Raw genomic sequence first — 20,875 nt, forward strand, 5'->3', positions numbered from 1 at the left:
ATACATTCTAAGTTTTCAAAAAAGCAGTTAAAAGGAAGCAGTCTAAAACCCTCAAGAGCCACACCGCAGCTTCAGGCTCTTTTTCTCATCTTCCAGCATAATCCATTCTTGCCCCCTTCAAGACTGAATTTCTACATTAAACCTCTCTCAGTTGCTCTCTGAAAGGGCAAGATTTCACCACCAATAAACAGAAGTAGTTTTTGGAAATGCCAAATGGGACACAGCGCCTGGTTCTTAGGTTTTGCACTGCAACTAAACATGGTTTAGATTTGTTAAGCCATTTTGAAAATACAAAGCCATAAATATTGTTCCACAGATCTCTTTCAGATGTTTTAGTCAAGCTCGTTCTCTGAATTCATAGGCAAACAGATTAACTCCACAATGTTTAAACACTACGTGAACTTTATAGAGAACTCTAGAAAGTAGTGTTTCTAGTATGTGGATTCAAACATACAAATGATGAACACTTGTGAACTAAGTACTTTTAACTCCCAGATTTCAAGGAGACTTTATCACCTCTGGGGAAAAAAAAAAAAAGAAAAACAGATTTACCAAGCGAATTTCTCAGACAGTATCTATTAAAACAGAAGTTATGCAACCTAATTTTCTAACTGTTACAGTGGAGGCAAACATAATTCCACTTTCACAATACTGAAATATACTGAATGCTTAGTATTGGCTAAAGAGCTTCAATAAAGTGTAACACTACACAATTTAAGAGGCTTTCTTGTTTTTGCATTGATGTGTAGTCTATTATTAACCATGACATTTGAGTACACTGAAACTTGCCTCAATCAAAAGCACTGGAAAAAGATCTTTGGTAATTGCTTACTGGTTTGTATTTTTGAAATGGCTGTACAAATGCTAACCATGTTATGCTGCCATGCATTAAAGCAACCACTGAAAGTCACCTTGTTCCAAAGAGTGCTGTTTTCTAAATTCCCCATAGAAAGTAGATCCTTGCATTAGACTGCCATAGAATAGCTTTATGTAAAAAAGGATCAGAGTTTTAACGCAGAGACTCACAACTGCCAGAATCTAACTAATCTTAATCTAACTGTAAATAAAGCACTATACTTTTCATCACAAAATATTTCAATCACTACCCTATACTGTGCTAAAAGTGGGAGTTTTTAAACACTGCAGATCATTTTCATTTATTTCCATGATTAGGTACTTTATTGTAAGACAGACTCTAGACAGTTCAATGATGAATAACTATTTTTGTCAAAAGTTATCTGTAGTTAAATTAAAACATTCCATATAACTTGATTCACACAGAAGCTGTTCACCTATTACACTAAGTTTGTGTAGTGTAGAAACTACACAATCTTTCTTGGGAAAAAAAGGTTGAAAGTTTTAAATATGTAATTGGATCCTTGAATATAAGGATCTGGCATTCTTTTACAGATTACATTTATCTTTTCTGCAATGAGAATATTAATATTTTTTCTGAATAATTAAAATTATAATATTAAAATAATTTCTATCCATTGTTTATTTCTACTTTAAACATTAATAACAAATAACACATGAAATTCTTTTCCTGAATACATTTATTCCTATTTTCAATATTTTACATACTAATTTTCCCTACCTGTCCCGTTTTATAATGCCTTGCAAACTGGTTAACCACTCGATAGTCATTTGCAAAGTACTCCATCAGAATTGAGGGAACTTCAGCAAAATCAGTAGGACATCTGGTTCCTAGAGGTAGAATAATTGTACACATTAGCATTTGCTATTTTCATCAAGACAAATAGTTAACTCTTCCCAAAAGGTTTTGCAACTTTCAGTCTGGACTTTTGGTGAACTTTAATGTTCTTTCATTTATTAAGTCAATATTTTATTTCCATAGCATTATTGTACATATTGCCAGAAAAGCTTCATTATAATCCTACACATTTTACTATAAATCACAAAGTAAAACAAAATATTTGAACAGCTGGGTGAGGCACCTTATAAAGCTCTGGATCACACCCTTTTTAAACTAAAGCAGACTGCAGCCAAACTGGCCCTACATGAAACACCAAATCTATTTAAGTGTCCTAAACCTAAATAAAACTACAATGTAAATAAAACTCTGCCTTAATCCCATTCACAGTTACAATTTTTAGCTTCCATCTGTTTGCTGAGCTTCCTTATGCTTTATGTTAACCTCGCTTTATAATACCAAGTCATTCACCCAAGGAACACTCTTGCAGATTGAAAACATGTTCTAAGGAAGTGCAATGAGATAATATCTTAGCAGTTAGTATTTTCAAAAAGCATTTTCCCAAAAACCTTATTGACTCTAATCTTTATCAGCACCTTACACAATGGAAGTTATTAGGAAGTATAACACATCACCAAATCAAAGCTGCATTTCTAATTTCTATAGTAAAGTTAGAGATGTAAAAAGATGTTGCTTTAATAATGGACCCACTGGGTCATAACCTCTATCCCTGTCTGCTAGAAACAGTGTCAACACTCAAAACTAGTCTTAAATGTAAGTATGGTTTTTGCTTCTACTATTCTTTCTTGAAGACTATTTTTTTAAAACCACTCCTTTGATCTTTACAAATCTTTCTCTACTTTTTAATCTGAATTCATAATCTGTTTATACGCAATGTTTTCAGACCAATACTTCTCTTTAGTATAAACAGCATTTCCCACACTGTTTTTTACCTCCTAAATTGAGAGAAACTATATTCTCTCTCAGCCATCATTATCTGAAGGCAAGATAAAGTCTAAAAGACTATCCATTTTAGGTCTTCTCTGCACCTGTTTCAGTTTGAATTCACCTTCAGACCAGAGACACAAAACCATGCCCAAGCATTGCATGAGGTTTCACCAGTATCTTTCTTAATCACTCTAATACTTATTGCCTGTTAGATACACCTCTCATGTAATTTCAAATCACATTCGCTTCTTTCACAGACACATTAGCTATTTGTAGTTCTGCATTAACACATAAAACTGTTCTTCTGTTCCTCTACCACTGTTGAAATATCCATTTGATAGCATAAATTCCTGTATTCTTTAAATGCATGATCTGCACTGTGTAGTTCTGAATTGGATTTTACTTCTAACACTGCAGTATCCAGTCATTCAGTTCTTATACAATACCCCAAATCCTTCTTTTGTGCCATCACATTTCATCAGTAGACTCTTTTTTGTTGTTGTTGTTTTAAAATCATTTTTAAAAAGCCTGAAACAAGGCAGGTCCAAAGACATATGCCTGCAGAACTATACTCATGTTCCCCTAGCTATTCATGCTTTCTCAGTGCTCCTTAATAAAGTGACAGAATTCTTTTAATAACCATTAAAGAGACTCCCGAAAAATTACATTATCTGAAAGTCAGAAAGGTAAAAGGTTGGGCAGTTATCTGGGATAAGTTAGTCCTCCTGTAAAATAAATGTAGGTATTCTCTATGCATGATAACTAAAATGGAATACAAGCTAGGTTTTAAAAAATGTTATACACATATGCATTAAACAATCAATAAATGCATATAGTAAAATGACAGATTAACTTAAAAAGAAGCACATCTTAAGTCAAAAATATACAGTATCATCCAAGTTTAGGGCCCATTAGCAGCAGAATGGATTCCTGAATATTTGGGAATGTTAATCAGAAAAGGGGGGCAGGGGAGAGTAGGAAAGATGTCAAATACTCAGTGCATCTCAACTAGAATGTCAAATTTTTTGTTCTCACAATAGTCTGTAGTCATTCTGTTTCCGCACTTTGCCACCCTGGTGTCTCGTAAGAGCAGATGGCATGGCCCCTAACAGAGATCCCTGGGACAAGCCATTTAATTGTCACACATTCCAAACCTTAAAAAAAAGGTTCTCTGCAGAAACAACATGACTGACCTCCAACGCTGCTTTTACAATGCTAGATCTGGGGTGAAATCCCCTGGGACACAGGACTGCCGGGAGCTAAGAGAACACTGAAACCATACAAAGGGGCTCATGGAAAGTTTGAGCCTCAAAATTAGCTATTTCCTGCCCCTTCAAGACTTTCCAACATGCAGATGAATATGGTTCACCACTACAACAGAACCCCACCAAAGCAGCTACTTTGGGCATATAAGTACCTGGAGGTCAAGAAGAGCAACACCACATGAGTGGAAGGGATGGGGGAGAGCAGTCAACCATCCCAAGGAGCATACAGAGCTTATACTGAAAGAGCATATACAGTGTTCATTTGTTTTAACAATGTCCAGTAGTGACACACTTACCAACAGCTCAGTCTATTCTAATTTTAAGTGGAAGACTTAAGAAAGAATATTTTGTCACTGGGTGCAAAGTATCTGTTGATAACACATAACTCTACCACGGACTCCCCTTTGTATCATTAGCATAATACAAAAATGATAAAACATTAAAAAAATCCTTCAGACAAGGGAGCTACAATTTCATCTGTTTGGTTGTGGGTTTGTTTTTTTTTTTTAATAAGTGAACATCTACTGCAAATGGGATTTTGAGCACACTATTTATAGAAGAGGATATACCAAGCTGTCTGCAGATAAGAAAAGTAGCAAGCCAGAACAGCAACTTTAGCCAGAACATGTCTTTGACCCATCTGCCACAACTGCAGAAGGCCACAGCAGCCTGCGAGCTGTAAGCCAATACACTCATTGCCACTGCTTGAGAAGAGGGACTAAATGACAAAAGGCAATATTCCTTTTCTGTGCATCCATTAAGCTGTGATTGCATATTCATCCATGTTCGTTCACATATGATAAAAGGGCCTACCAGTTAGCCATCCTTGCAAATACAATATATTTTTAATTTATCAACTTTGCTTTGATCAGAATCAACTAGAAAAGGCCTGGCTTTACAGATTTTCCCTATTGCCAGTGTATGCTCGGTTCAAGAACTAATTTACTAATTTTCCTTAATTCAATTTCCTAAATCATTTCCAACCCAGGATTCATTGTGCTTTTACACTAGGTAAAAGTTTAGCTCAATTTATTTTCAATCCTGCAACTATTCCATAATTATAAACTCCACATAGGGCAAACTCACAAGAGTGGATACCACCACTAGAACAAAGATTAGCAGTACAGAAAGAAGAGATACAAATGCCTAATTCTTCTTAGGAGAAGAAGAATATTCAAGGGTTGTTTGACTGGGTTTTAGATAATATCTGGGGATCTGATATTGTATTTTCAACTCATCGAAGATGTAGAAGTATCAACATGACTCAACCATTTCTGGTTCATTTTTTTTTTTCTTGTGTTTTTTTTTTTTTCTTTTTTTTTTTAATCTACTCCCGTCTTCTAGAAATGAAACATTTAACTAAAATAAAAAAACCCACTATTCTAACTTTCTTACCAGTGACATGTTGGTACCGAGTTCTTCCCAGCATAGAATGCATAGCATGTCCCATTTCATGGAAGAGATTCTCCATCATGCCAGGGCTTAGTAGCGTTGGTGCACCCCTTGTTGAATGTGGCAGGCTAAGCATAAGAACAACTACAGGCAGCTGGTACTCTCCATTTTCCCTTAGCCTGCCTCCACGAACTGTAAAGTGGCAATCCTTTTCAAGATTAAGGCAAACATATGGACAGCCAATGTCATTATATTAATGATATTAAAACAATGATGAAATTATTAAGTTAAACTTAAACTATTAAATCAAAACTAAACATATACTCAGTTACACAAGTTGAATTCAATGATCATCAACAGTGTTGCTCAATAGCAGCACACTGTTTCTCCCTGTTTATTATTTGCTTCATATTCATAAGGAAACCACCTTATTCCATAAAGAAAAGACTGTGTTCCTTTTAGAAAATAAAATTTAATTGTTTTTGGTTTAGAATTATCAAAACCTCTCAATTTTTCTAAAAAATATCACTAGCTCAAAGAAATTTACTGATGTGCCAAATCCATAATTTATAGATTAAGTTCTCTCCTCATTCTTCAGCAGTAACTTCTTTATGAAATATACTGCACAGCACTCCTAGTATATTGTGAAATATGAGCAAAACAGAGTCATATATTAAACTAATGTAGATTTAAAGATTGTCCACTTACCACCTCACTAAAGGTGGTAATTTGCAGATGCTTCTACAGAGTGAAGCGTCTACTGTATTGCATCGTATAGTTAATATACTGGCACTAGGCAGCATGAGTGAGTCAGTCACAACAGCTGGAACCATCTACAGTTTTAAGTAGAATTTTGTATAAAAATTAGTTGTGATTATAAGCTTTCACCTTTAGAGAGCATTAAAATTTCAGATTGTTTTTACTTGTAAATAGCAGGCCAGAAAATAGGTGTTTAAAAAAATCTACCATTTCTCTAAACAGACTTCTACGACGTTTCATAGTGCCTGTCGTTCTGTAGAACAAAGAGTCTGAGTTCAGCCTATCAGGTGATGTTTTTTAAACAAAAGGTTACTCACAAAATTATTTCACCTAAAACCACATTTGAAGTTACAGACTTTCCCTGTTTAAATTTAATTTATTTTAAATCAAGGTAACTTTTACTAAACTTACATTGAATGCAAATGGCCCCAACGCTACAGTTGTTACTCAAATAAAACCCATGCTGGAATCAGATCATAAATGTTACCTGATGTGGTTTATCAGGTCGCTGAAAGAAGTCACAATAGATGTATCCTAGCAAACCTTCAGTTTCATGAACAACAGCCTGAAGAAAAAAAAGTATCATTTCCACAGTGAAAGCACTGATAAGATGTATAAATTGAAGACATAGTATTCTAATCCAAAGATTTATAATGAATAAATGACAAATAAACTGAGAGCAATTAATGTAAAATCTGTTGGTAATTTTAGTTGGAAAAAAACATATACAAGATTCACAACTTGCCCCTCGAACTTCAGCCATTTCTGCATCTCACTCAAAACTAATTAGTCCCAGAGTAGTATTAAAAGTAACACTGTCTGTAGCCCCTAAATGACTTTTGAGAAGTCAACAATAACAGGAGCTGATTTACCATGGAAATAAAAATAGAAAGAGTAAGGAGTAATTATAAATTGACCCACAGGATATAAAGAACAGCAGCTCTTGCTGGAGGCTGGAGGTGGAAGAGGAGTGAGGAAGATCTGGCAGTGAATACATGGAGGGAAGACAACAGAGGAACCCGGGAATCTGATGAGTGAATTATTGCCCAAGTTTTTATTTCCACCCTCCCCTAAAAAGAGGGCAGAAAAATAAAGACACAAAACCCAATCTCAAAGTAAAGATGACATACAGGATAAAAAAATGAGGCAAAGACATATGACTCCTAGAATATGCACCCACAGCATTCTAGTCGTCTACAGTCACCTACAAATTGAAACTAAAAAACACTAGGAGGGCTCATTCAGAAGGACGGCTTAAAAGGTACAACAATAATCTCTGAACAGAGAAACTGCTTCTGATTCAGGCACCCTTCACACACAGATATTATAAAGGCCATAAAATCCCAAGCATATAAAGGCACTTAGAGAGAGTACAAAGCCCTTGAGGTCTAACTTCAACTAAAATTAGCCAACTAGTGTATGCTTTTGATAGGTACCCAAGTAATATAAAAACAAAATCTGATTCATGGCTCAGAGGTGCACACCCTCTTGTCTAACTTCCCTTTGTCGTTTCAGGTGCTGGGAACAAGAATACTTACCAACTTTCGAACATCTTCAGACCAAACCTCTCCTCTCTGTGTCTGTTCAGCATAAAGGGAGATTCCTAGGAGCTGACTGAACAAAGAGTTCAAACCTTCCATGCATGCCCCAAGAGAGAAAAATGGACAGTACAAGCCAGGATCAATGTTATACCTAAGGAAATACAAGAATCCCATACCAGTCAGTCAGTTGAGCCACATAAACTACAGTCTTCACCACCAAGTCATAGGATGTGACAAAATACACCAGGTAAGCCTCAAGAGCCTTATTGAGCATGTTTGACTTTATTTTTCAAATAGTAAAACTAAGTCACAGAGTAGTTATGGCACAGTGCTTCACAGTAACTCAATTTTTCTTGTATTCAGATCTGGATACCAAATTCAGCAGATGTTGACTATGATTTCAAGAGATGTGGCAAACACGTAGCTCAAACAGACCATGGCAACGCCATGGGTGGCCAGGCTGTGGCTTTTGATCCACAAGAGGCCACTGGCACTCAAGTGCCATTCCCATGCGAAGGCTGCACCATGTGACTGATGAGAAAATGGAGCTGGCTTTGGCTGTGGTGTAAGCCAAATCCTCAGCTAGGGCAGGAAACCAACCAGTAAGCACTGCTGACTTTGCAGGCTTGTCTTTTGCTGGAGCAATAGAAACACCAAGGAGACACAACCACCTCCCATGCGTGAATCACACCTCAAGCTATGGGGACTCCCCGAACCATGTAGAAAGTATCTTACAGCTTTAAGCCATGTGACTATTTTAGTATGTGACGTGGAGTTCAAACATGGCCAAGCTTCCTGAGCCTAACATCAAACAACTATGTTCAAGACACTGTAGCACAGAACACACACCTGGGGAGGAAGACACCATGCATCTGCATGCACACACATAAACTCAGAATGAACAAAAAGCAATTATAAAAGTAGTTCAGAGATGTATGCAGCCTATACGTGGGCTCAAACTTCCTGAGACTCTGACCCTAAAAAGTAAACCAACTACAAGTGTATCAAGCAAACAAAGGCTTTGCAAACTTACACCTTCCACAAGCTGCTCAGGGCCACACAACTCTTTGGAGACAACAACAAAATCAGAACTGGAATCTGCTTGTAGTTGTGTGTGCACCCCAAATGGCAAAAATGTTCTTGCTCTCTCATTTCACATACAAAGTCCAAGTGTTAAGTTATTTATACCATTTTCTGGGGTCTCAGAGTAAAGACTGTTTGTCTCTAGAAAATCACAGTCCCTGCCTTCTTTCTTCTTTCATGCTCTTGTACTTTTGGTTCTTAATGAAATGGTAACTAGTCACTGAAATTTAAACACACATCAGCTAGACTACAATAGCTGAACACCAAAGATGAGAACCATGTTATTTTAAGGCCTCTGATCAAAGGCTTAGTTCTAGACCAGCTACGAAAGAGTCAGCTGGTCCCTATCCACTTACCTGCCCCTTCTTCCTTCCCACTCCCACACACAAAAGAAAAGACCTAAAACCGAAGTCCACTGGGGATACTGCATTTGCCAAGGTGCTGCTTACAACTGCAGCTACAATTCCCTACCCAGCCTCACTGCACTGTGAATGCAGAGCAGGGGTGGGTTACTTCTCTAAGCCACAGTACTCCTTCTGGAATATGTCACTGTATTTTATTTTTCTAGTAACCTTTATATTACCTGGATAGCATACTCTAGCAGTATTTTGCAACTACCATAGCAACATCTGTCAAAAATACAGGTATGCTCAGGGGGATCTTATTAATGAGTATCAATACCTGAAGGGAAGGTGCAAACAAGATGGAGCCAGGCTCGTGTCAGTGGTGCCCGCTGACAGGACCAGAGGCAATGGGCACAAACTGAAACACAAGAGGTTCCCTCTGAACATCAAGAAACACTTTTTCCCTGTGAGGGTGGCTGAGCACTGGCACAGGTTGCCCAGAGAGGTTGTGGAGTCTCCAACCTTGGAGATACTCAAAAGCCGCCTGGCCACGGTCCTGGCCAACTGGCTCTAGGTGGCCCTGCTTGAGCATGGGGGTTGGACCAGATGACCTCCAGAGGTCCCTTCCCACCTCCACTATTCTGTGATTCTGTGAAGACATCACATGGAGCCTAGCACTAAGACCACACAGCTGCAGTATGAGATAGATTCCAGCTTTATCAGAGGAGGACAATGTTTCATACTACCTGCAAGGGATTACCACACTCAGTTGAAATACTGGATTAATGTGTTTGCTGGGGGGCTGAAGGGAAGGACTCTGAAACTACTTCATGTTTCATTTAATTTCTGTCAAAAACGCAGATACATATTAGCAAGAGAAAGCAGTGATATTTCTTCATGGATAGAAGAGCTGACATTAATATATTACAGGGAGAAGGCAAGTACTTATTTCATCTTCATTCTCAGCACTCCTTGAACACGTGCATTGTCCCCAGGAACTTACCCAATGATGAAGAGGATGTGGAGAAGGCTTTCTGATAGGTATTTTGTAATACACTGTCACTATCCAAAGTGGAGGTAAAAAATAAGTCTGTAATAGTTTTGTCTTTTGGAAAAGCGCTATACTCATCCACCCACGCAGGAAAATAGCAGTAACAGACTATACTGGCTTAAGGCAGACTCCCCAGGGGAACTAGTCCCCTACCCTGGCTAATGTTTGAAGATGTGACAATCTTGACATTTTGAGTACAATTAGGTCCTGATTAAACAACCATTTTAACAATAACTAAACAAAGTTAATGTCAGTCACTTCTGGTAGAACACTGTCAGGATCAAACCTTTCCCACATTTAATGAAAGATGTGTGTTAATATTCCTCTTGCCTACAGAAAATTGAAAAAAAGTTTTGAAAAACAACATTTTTTTTATACAGAACACCAAAAAAAAAAAAAAATGTTTCTAGTTCTGATCTCACTTATTTCTCCACTTCTGCCTTGCCTACTACACCAGTGTACAAACAAAGACCAAAGATGCTGAAAGATCCTCAAACAGCACTAGTGTCTTAGGACACAAGAGTGGTATTTAAATTACTTTTGGTCAATCCTGACAGCAGTCAGTGGTGATTATTATACCTTAAATTATCTGGCATCCGTTGTTTGTTTGTTTGTTTGCTAGCCACTGAAATGTCATAGGAGTTACAAAGAAAGTGGTTAAAATATGATAATATAAAGTAATTTTCACAATCAGATGATAATAATCAATAACACACTTCAAAATGAGTATCAGGTACTGAAAAAAAGCTACTGCTCCAGGAAGTGGATAGTGCATCTTCAAAAAAATCTTTCTCTATACCAGTCTATACTCACTAAGCAGTAATCATTCGCGACACCAAAACACTGATTTAATTCACAACTTTCGAATTTGGTCCTACCTCATACATGAACTTTCTTTTCACAAATCAAGAAAGATGAACTATCATTGAAGAAAACCTAACCCCTGATTCCAGGAAAACTTTCTCTTTGGGCTTAGTTAGGAATAGAAATTAGCCAAAACCTCAGCGATCTGAAGCTGATGTCCTATAACCAAAAACTCAGTTCCTGGAACTATTATTAATAGATGATCTTACCTTTCAGTGGCAAGAGCAAGCATATGACTGATTCTTTTCTGAGCCCCCACCTTCAAGATTTAATGCTACTCACTGCAGAATGAAAGGTGTAACACTAGATAAGATTAGAGGACAATGGGGAAAAGGGAAGAAATTAATTTAAAAGACTTGAATCTTTCCCAAAAAAAGGAATACTCATTGAGCAGAACAGGAAATCCTACAGTCTCTACTAGATCTGTAAAACTGAAGTCTGGCTGGAGGATGTGGGTGGAAAAGTATTTGGAAGAGTTTACAGACAAACTACATGCTCCCTTATTGAAGAGTCTTGCTTGATTCCAGGCATTCAAATGGTAGCAGCCATTAGCAACTTCACTGTTTCCAGATGACAGGAAAAAAAGCATCTGCTTGCTAGCAAATTATTACCCAACCTCAGTTATTCACAGCTTCATCACCTTAGTGAAACTGCAAGAACACAACATTTCCCAGGCACAGTATTTCAGTGTTCAAATTCATGCTAATCTAAACCACCATAGCACAACTTCTTGGCAGCAATGGGGACTGCAATTGTGACAGCAAGCCACACTTCTTTTCCCTCAGCCCTTTGAATGAAATTTTTAATGCTGTTCAAGGGTCTCGGCTTGTACCTTCAAAACACTCTCTGACCCAGGCCAGATTATCTAAAAGACCACATAAAACTCCAAGATGAAGACTTCTATCAATACACTCCTTTAGCACTTTAAACTGCCCTGTAACAAAGATAGAGCTTTTCTGTGTAGGATGCAGAGCCTTTTTGAGGGCTGATCCAAGACTGTAAAGTTAATTTCTCCTGAAGCTAAAGGGGAAACTCAAAGTTCACCATCTTCTATCCCAGGTGTATGGTGTTTCTTTGATCATTTTTTTCAAATGTGAAACCAAGTGTATTTGAAAATGCACACAAAAACCTCCCAACAAAACCCTACCAAAAGAAGGCATTCCACTGCACATTACTTCTCTATTGACAGAATGAAAGGACAAAGACTTTAGTTAATGAATTAACTGATAGTGACTGACTCTATATAAAAAGGAGCAGAGTTTCCAAAGCACTACAGCTTAGCCTGCCCCTGAACTGCTCACTGGTCAGAGCAAAGCAAGCTTCATAATATACATGCTAATAACTTTTGATGACTCTACTGCGCATATAATTATTTTTATTATATTACATGTTAAAGTAGCAGCCATTCTAAGAATCACTTTATGCATGATTTTCAAGCTGTTATCAACTGTGGGCTTGGATAGTTGTCTAGCTTTGCTTCTTCTATTTAAAACAACTAGTAAAAAATTCAAATAAAACTGCAAGAAGCAGCTGCTTTAATATGAGCACACTCTTTCTGGTCACTCTTTGGCAAGCTGCCTCTACATTTATTAGCCAAGTTACAATTTTTATCTCCAACAGGAAATGCATTCAAGTATTTTTGGGAAAAGAAATCAAAAAGGAAGTTATTACGACCCATACTGAACTACGCTAACAGGCATTCTGCTACCGGTAAAATTTCTGCTAAGGGTTACTGCTACTGGCCAGAAAGGTTAATGTTCTGGAAACAGACAGCTAAAATCTGCCTTGGAAACCAACTGGAGCTCCATTTGGCGACAACTGCAGAGAAGTGCCCAAAGACAGGTTTTCTTGTATGCTGTAATTTGCAGCCTGCGTGCTGCACCAGCTGAGCAGACAGGCAGAACACAATGGGGAGGATGATGCACATGGCATACTAACGCCACTAGCAGAACATTGTACTGCTGTCTCCAAAGCTGGCAAATACATGGGAACATGGTTACAGCACTTCCTAAGGAAGAAAAAGGATTCATGTCAGCTAAGCAAGCCAGGGCAAGAATCAAGCATCCTGTCTGGATACCCTTTCACTTAAAATATGAGTTCTGGGCCCCAGCAAGGTGATTCAGAGTGCTTTAAATAGGTACCTAGGATGCCTATGTCACCCTCAGGCTTAGCAAGGTACCAACTAGAGCTAACGAACAGAAGTCTTGAGCTCAGCTATGAGCTCTTGCTCTTCTCTGGAACTTAGGCTTCCCTGACCTGACTGCATGTTGTATACCTGAATCCCAAGAGGATGAACAGCACAGCCTTTTCCATGGGAAGATGCCTTTGAAAATGCCCGCAAAGAAGATGGAAGAATGGTCGTCTGATGAATCACAACAGAGCTTTGCAGAGAACTACATGCTCTAGTCAAAAAGATTTCTTACCACAGAACCTTTCTTCTAAGGTATCTGAGGTCAAAAAAACAGGTATGGATTGATTTTTGATACTTGCAGTGCTACAAAAAGTTTTCCCAACTACCCTTGAACTTGAGCACATAAATTTTTTTAAGCCCTTATGTGAAACTTAAAGCATCTGAATGCACTTCTGGAAGAGCAGGAAAAGGAAATACCAAAATTTCTATCCATTACAGACATACACACCAGAAAATACAATTATTAATCTAAAAGATGACTTCCTGAAATCAAGAAGGCATTTTTACATTACTAGACACTAAAAAAAAATTGCTTTTAGTTTAGATGTAGGAAAAATCCTATTACATGTATGCAAAAAAAAAAAAAAAAAAAAAAAGGACACTGGTATATAAATCTCACTCTGAACAAATCAGAAACAGCATCAATAAATATATACATGAACTCATCTACAGTGGAAAAGAATATTTTTCTCTATGCCAAACTTTCAGTTAGCTACTTTGACTTAAAAAAAAAAAAAAAACAAAACCAAGAATTAAAAGCAGTCCCTTTTACTGTAATAACGAACCTTATTTCGTTGTTCCTGTAGAAGTGCATAACTCATATGCTTAAATGTCCAAAACTGTGAAAGACTGAGAAGCACAAAAATGAACAAAAGAAGTGTGCTCTGCTTTCATTTTGTCTTAAAATGTATTCCAATAACTTAATTCGCTCTGAAAACCTGATTTCAAATGCCAAAGCAGTTGTATTTATAACAAAGCCCAGGAAAGAATGAAAATTTTCTTATGTACTTTATGTCAGAATGTGAGCTCAGAAACTTTACAAAAAGAAATCTCAGTACCCTCCTAAAGAAAGTCAAAATATCAAAGAAAACAGTAATTTCTTTGATGTCAATTCCGGCTTTATATTAAAGGATAAACTATGTTAAAAAATCCAGACACCTTACTTTTACAGTATGCAGCCCAGCACTATTTTTAAAAGAAGTAATGTAGCCAAACCAATTTAAAAACCAATTTTAAAAAGAAGTTAACTGACACAATGAGGTTTGGTTATTCTTCAAGAACAGCAGGCTTCAAACAAAAAGGCTGTGTCCCTGTGAAGAACAAAGATGTAGTATGTGATTATAAATAATTATTTCTAAGCTTGTATGACTTCACTGAGTCTAAATAAAATGCAGACTTCTAAAATCACTTTCATTTAAGCTGTACATTTGGAAGGAAACTAAGACTGTTTTGTATAGCATGACTGTCATCTGTTCTATTAATGCTTTTTATAAACTTGGACATTAGCGATATTTGAGTAAGGATCATTGTTCTTCAGAACATGAGCATTCAGACTCTTAACAATTGCAAATTAGCTGCTTGGCAAGAATTCTTATCGGTGGCTATTAAATGTAGTCCCTGATATATCATGACTTTTTTTTTGTTGTTGTTTTTGAGAAAAACTATTATCCTGTTGACGTCCACAAAAATACAGAACACTAAGTTAACTATCTCTAATAAAACAGATTCTGTCAAAACTTTCAAAGAGACTTGAAAAAATCTTGTTAGTGGAAGATAAAAGTGAGATGAACCCCTCAGGTTAACTTAAAGAGATCAAGACAAGGAAAACCCCTTCCAATTTTCATTACATGCCAGACTATGAAATTTAATTCTTTACCTGAAGGGAGACTCTTAACCATGATTTATAGAAGACTCTGGATTTCTTAAAAATAATAATAATAATAATAGAAAGCGTTTGTACTCTCATCAACCATAAACTAGCACCTATATCTCACATTCCTTTTTTCTTTCTGTTAATAGTACTTCACAGAATATTTTGGACGAGGTTAGGGGGTAATTTGGGATATTGGTTTGGTATCAACACTGTATGCAACTGTATGCACTGTATGCAACTTTTAGATTTGACTTTGTTTTCAAATCAACAACAATTTCTTTGTCCTTCCACAATGTTTTGAATAAAGAAATAATTCCTGAAACTTGAATTCTGCTTCACAGCAAGCCTTTTCAATAACTTTCAGGTTTTCCTCCAAAAAGCTTAGTGACTGGTAAGTTAAATGGACTTTTTGCACCTACACTAGTTGGTTTAATAGAAGGCATGCCTTCCCTTGCTTATAAATAGATAGCTATAGAAAGTTTTCCTTCTCTATGAGCACTTTGCTTGAAAGATTTCCTGGTTCTTTTTAAATTTTGCATTCTTTTCCACTTCAGCTTTCAATTTGAACAGAGTGACAGTTTTCTCACATATTCCACAAAGGGTCTGGGCTATTTTCCATATGTTCCCAACAGAGAACACTTTTTCATAAAACTAAAAATAATTTAACAAAAAGTAGCAATAAACAAGGTTGTTTACAAGTAACTTGCAAACCTCAACATTAGTTGCAGCTTTTAGCAACTTGAGAAACATCCAGTCATGTTTAGGCACCTTGGTATTGAATCTACCCCTCTGAAAAAAAGAAAAGTGCTGTCCACTCTCCCCTGAAGCCGGCAGCCTATGTACAGTCCCAACAAGAAAGAAGATGAGTTATTCCTCTTTTCTGCTCAACTGGTCACCCCAAGATCCAAAACGCTTGCAGTTGCTGTGGTGCCTTCTCTTTCCTACACAGCAGGAAACTGTGTAGGAAATTCGTTCATCTCCAAGGCCAGTCTTATTTATTCCTGCAGTCCCAAAGAGATGGACCAGCACAGAGTGGAATACCCTGCAAGCACATCCCAGTTGCAAGTTGAATAAAATCTATAACATTCTGGCAAAAATCCCAACAGTGAATTACAGCCAGCAAAGTCAGCCCAGCCTGGTAAGCACCAAAGGTCAGGGAAACAGGAGCCCACACCAAATACACTAAGCTCACCACTGGCGGTTCTCGTGAACAGTTCTGTGCCTCCATCAGAAGTGGCTTAAGCACAATCAATCCCACCTCCAAGGCAAATAGTTGACCTCAAAAGGTCTCTTCCAGTGCTTTTTTTCTTTTTTTATGACCCAGAAGAAGTCAGCAAGGCTACTGCATCTTTGCAAGATCAGGGCCTTGAGAATTATTTATAACTGCATCTGCACTTACTGAGAAGTAATAGGATTTAATTAATACTGTGGTACTTGCCGGCACTAAAACTCAACAGTATTATTTTTATAATATACATATTAGACATCTTCTTACTTGTTAGAGACTGAAGCATGTTCTAGCATTCACTGTTCTATTACCCTTAGCCTGCCAAAATTCTTGAGGTTCTCCTAATTACTCTATCTTCTTTTAAGATACTACTACCATGAATTTCAGACTTTTGTCTCCATTTTCTCTTAAATGTACATTTATACTGACATCTATTTTCTCTGCCACTTAAACCACAGCTACAAAAACATTATACTCTCCTAAGTGTGGGTTTAAAGCCAGAGAGGCTACTTACCATAACTTAAAAAAAAAAAAAAAAAAAAAAAAAAAAGTAGTAAACTATCCTGTTACCAACAATGGGAGACTTACACTTTTGAAGTAGGATCAAGTTTCCAGGGAAAAGACTTGCTGAAAGCTGACAGAAACAAAATTATTGTGGCTGAGTTTACAGAAAGAAAACCATAGTCTGTGAATTAAGTCTGGAGCTCCTCCTGCTGTTCAACTTACAAAACAGCAGAAATGGTCAGTAACTACTGTAGAAGCCGAGTGAAAATAAAGCGACCCTGTATGACAGCAAATGTCATTAAAATTCAATAGTCAAAATGCATGTGAATATCTTACATTCTTCAGAAGTAAATATCCAGCTCTTAAAACTAATTATGAGGAATCTAATGAAGGATTTGTTTCCTTAATCCTGTTCTAATATAGAATAAACATATATTTAGAACATAAAATATATAAATACATTTAAAATATACAGCCTACAGATATAAACCACACATATTAAAAATATGTCATGAGTTTCAGTGTCATTTGAGACAAATTGATGTAGCTGGTCAAAATCTGGAGAACTAAAGAGGAAGTAAAAGATCACATCAGGATCACATCGCCTGATGTTTGCTCACAGCATTGCTGTTTGAGAATATGATTGTACAGACCAAAACAGGAAACAGTAAACCTTTTTCAACATACACAGACACTGTCCCATCTAATATTTCTTGCACCCCTTCGTGCTGCATGTGAGACATAATAGAACGTTGCTACGTTACTTAATCAAGAACTAAACCCCCATAGTCTCTTTCTTTATACCTAGGTTTGTAAAGATAATCTGCATCTTACGTACCTGACAGTATCTAGAAACTATGGTTCTGTACATCAGCTGGAGCCACAGTGACAATAGAAGTCTAAAAGAAATACTCAAAAAGCATACATTTGCTTCCCTTTAAAAAAAAAAAAATTACTAAGCAGAAAGAAAAAGAAATTCCTAACAATACAGAAATCCACCACACAAACTACTACTGAATCCCAAAACACGACAGACAAAAATGTAAGCCATGCTCTGCACACAGCACTATTACAAATACGACCACGGCATTTCTGTAAAAGACATAAAGCTAAAAGTAAATTTCTTCCAGAAAAGAGAAACCCTTGAAGAACAAAATAATTCATCTATTAAACAAAGAATACTAAGAATGGGAGAAATGCATGACAGGTAAATATATCTTGTTTGAAAACATATTTTGTCATTCCATGATGCAATAACACAAAATAAAATAGGATACAATAAGTAAAAATTAAATCAAATAATTTATTTCTCTTATAAATAAATGAAACATGATACAATAAAAAAAAAAAGTATAAATTATTTTCCCGGGGGGGGAGGGGGGGGAACAAACAACAAACAAAGGAAAACAACATCACTTTTCCTTAGAGACATAATTTAATATTAATACTACAAGAAAATTGGCTCAGTTAGAAAGAGAGTAGCAATAGCCAAAAGTCAAACTCCTGCCAGTATGAAGCTTTGTGACAGATACGGTTCTCATCTTCCAGTTACTAAAGTGTTGAACTGAACATATCATAGCATCCAAGGGGCATTCAAGAAAGGATGTGGTCAAACAGAGGTAAGTACAAAGAAAAGATAAAGGATAGTGGACTCACATTTACATAGATAGTAAGTAGCAAACAGAACATCGTTTAGGGCACAGACATGACAAGGTATATTCCTGTCCTCTGGTTGTTGTAGGAATACTCTCTGACTCCTGCCTAGTTTCGGTCATAAAGTACAGTCACTGATACTATGCAGCGGAGAAGTGAGTTTTATTCAGGGCTGACTACCCAGTAACCAGTACCTTGTTAAACACCTACAATATGGGCAGAACAAATGTAAAGCATTAAGTCACCGCCAGATCAAAAACTTTTCCCAGAGACAGACCACTATACAGAAAACAGGACAGTGAAAGACCTAAGCCCTTGGTTTTAAGCAAAACACTGCTGCACACAACGGAGAGGAAAACTACTTTTCCTTTTCTGTCTTGTAGATGCTTGTATACCTGCCAGAAAAAAGTACTCCTGCTCAACCTGGAGGGAGAAAAAGGCTGGGCCCCAACCCTGCATTGTAATCAGGGAGGCCCTACACAGGTTCAGGAGATTCTTCACACTGATCCAGCTGCCAGACTTGGTGCCTGAATAAATAAAAAATAGCAAAGATACAGTGCCAACGTTTCGGTCTGTTTTACCTGGAGCTCTCCCTTCATAAAGCTACCATGCAATTCTTAAAGTAAAGTAACTTTATTGTATCTTTTACAAACCCTGACAAGGAAAGGAAATATTTTTCCTTCTAATGCCAAAATGAGCAAAATAATATATTTGTGATCATCAAAAACTCAATTACAATATGGTTAACTTCATAAGATGATCTAAGAAGGACAACAAGACAGTATCAGCAGACACTCCTCCAGGAGGAGAAAGAAACAAACACAGAGCCTTCTACACCTAACGCTCTAACCCTTATGGGACACACTAATTCTGCAAACAGGGAAAGCAGAAACTATAGGAAATGTAGAAAATAAATAGGATACATAGACAATAAATTTCATCAACATTTGACAGCAATGTTAAGCACTATGTAATTCTTGCGGGTTTGAAGACACTGTACAGGCAAGTTAAAGGAGATCTGTAAGCTACAAGATAGTATCTTGAACGAGCGTGACAGTGCTCTTCCACAGACTGCTATTGACTACTGCTAAGATGGGATCTGGAGCTAGATGGACCTTGACTCTCCTCCAATATAACCACTACTTCGTTACCGCTTTCACAGAAGCGTGTCTGCTACCTGTCCAGTTTAAAACAAAAGCAGCCACTCCCAGGCCGTGCCACTAAGGAGCAATCCATGCATACACGCTGTGGAGTGCCGCGTGCTCCGGCAACGGCTACCGGGAGCAGATCCAGCAGCTGGACATCCCTCTCCCTCCCCTGCACAGCAAGTTCTGCGCACCCAGGACACGAACGTTGCTGCACAGAGAGCTCAGTTTCCATCTGAGCATGCAGTAGCTTAAGAGAAGGCCAATATTAGAGCTGCTGCTCATAGAACTACTGCCTCAGTGACAAAGTACAAGAAAGCAGCAGAACAGCCAGGCCAACTGCTGGAATCCTTCCATGCCATGTCTATACTACCATAGCTTTTTGATGCAGAGTAAACCACTATTTTAATCAGATACATCCAGTCTAAGTTTGTTTAAAAAACAAAAACCTACAAATCTGCAGTGAAGGAAGATTTTTTCCCTCCCTCTCTTGTGAGAAAAGAGCAACTTCAAATTATCTTTTCCAACACAAACCTAAAAGGTCACTGCTGCTGATCTAATAAAGGCAACATGCAGGGCTCACGTCTTTCAGAGTTGGCATCTCATTATCTGCAAAGGTCTTGTGCACTATTTAAGTCTGTGTAAAGGATTTATTTCCCAGCCTTTGCAGGAGAGATGAGAATGAGTTCTGTTCATAAACAGTGAAGATCTAATCAAGAAGTTGCTGTTTCAAGTCTGCAGAAGGGGATGATAGGTGCATGTTCAGTAAGAAGTACACTACAGTTAAAATATGAAGAGGAGTTGGATTGTATTCAGTCATCAAAATTTAATTTTTAAACATTACTGCAGCTCACCTAAGAGCTAAAAGCAAAATGAGAATAAGGATTTTCTAGCTGTTCTGAAACCATTTCATCCTCTTATATCTTCAAAGAGAGCCAATACTTCCCTGTAAAACAACAGAGCCAAAAAATTCTACAGGCATTCCAGCAGTAACTAAGAAATGTCACAAACAACTGCCCCACCAGATACTCTTTATTTTTTCATATTGAAGTACATCTTGAAAGAAGGAAATCCTGTTTACATTGAGGACTTTCTTTATCCTTATTGCAAGGAATGAAATAAAGACACTCATTTACATTACAATCATGAACATAAGGAGCTTACCTCTCAGCACGAAGGACGCCACTATAGTAAGGGTGATCCCACGGCATCAGCTTCTGAAACAGAATTCCAGCTTATAATTACAATAATGGACAACAAGTGAACCCAAAGTAAAAGTTTTGTTTCCTTTGAATATTTTTGCTGTTTCGACAAGTTACA

General features: G+C 37.3%; 1 protein-coding gene across 1 annotated transcript in view; it reads right to left on the minus strand.

Moving 5' to 3' along the window:
- The window catches only part of MIPEP (mitochondrial intermediate peptidase), a gene marked incomplete at its 5' end in the record, with an annotated part of 74,643 nt that overhangs the window by 37,528 nt on the left and 16,240 nt on the right, over positions 1–20,875 (minus strand). The window contains 5 exons of the mRNA XM_082337949.1: positions 1,598–1,707; positions 5,323–5,527; positions 6,566–6,643; positions 7,617–7,770; positions 20,720–20,772. Coding sequence (XP_082194075.1) covers positions 1,598–1,707; positions 5,323–5,527; positions 6,566–6,643; positions 7,617–7,770; positions 20,720–20,772 — 600 coding nt within the window. The remainder of the gene's footprint in view (positions 1–1,597; positions 1,708–5,322; positions 5,528–6,565; positions 6,644–7,616; positions 7,771–20,719; positions 20,773–20,875) is intronic.

This window comes from Platalea leucorodia (genome assembly GCF_965183815.1).
Source record: "Platalea leucorodia genome assembly, chromosome: 2".
NCBI lineage: Eukaryota > Metazoa > Chordata > Aves > Pelecaniformes > Threskiornithidae > Platalea > Platalea leucorodia.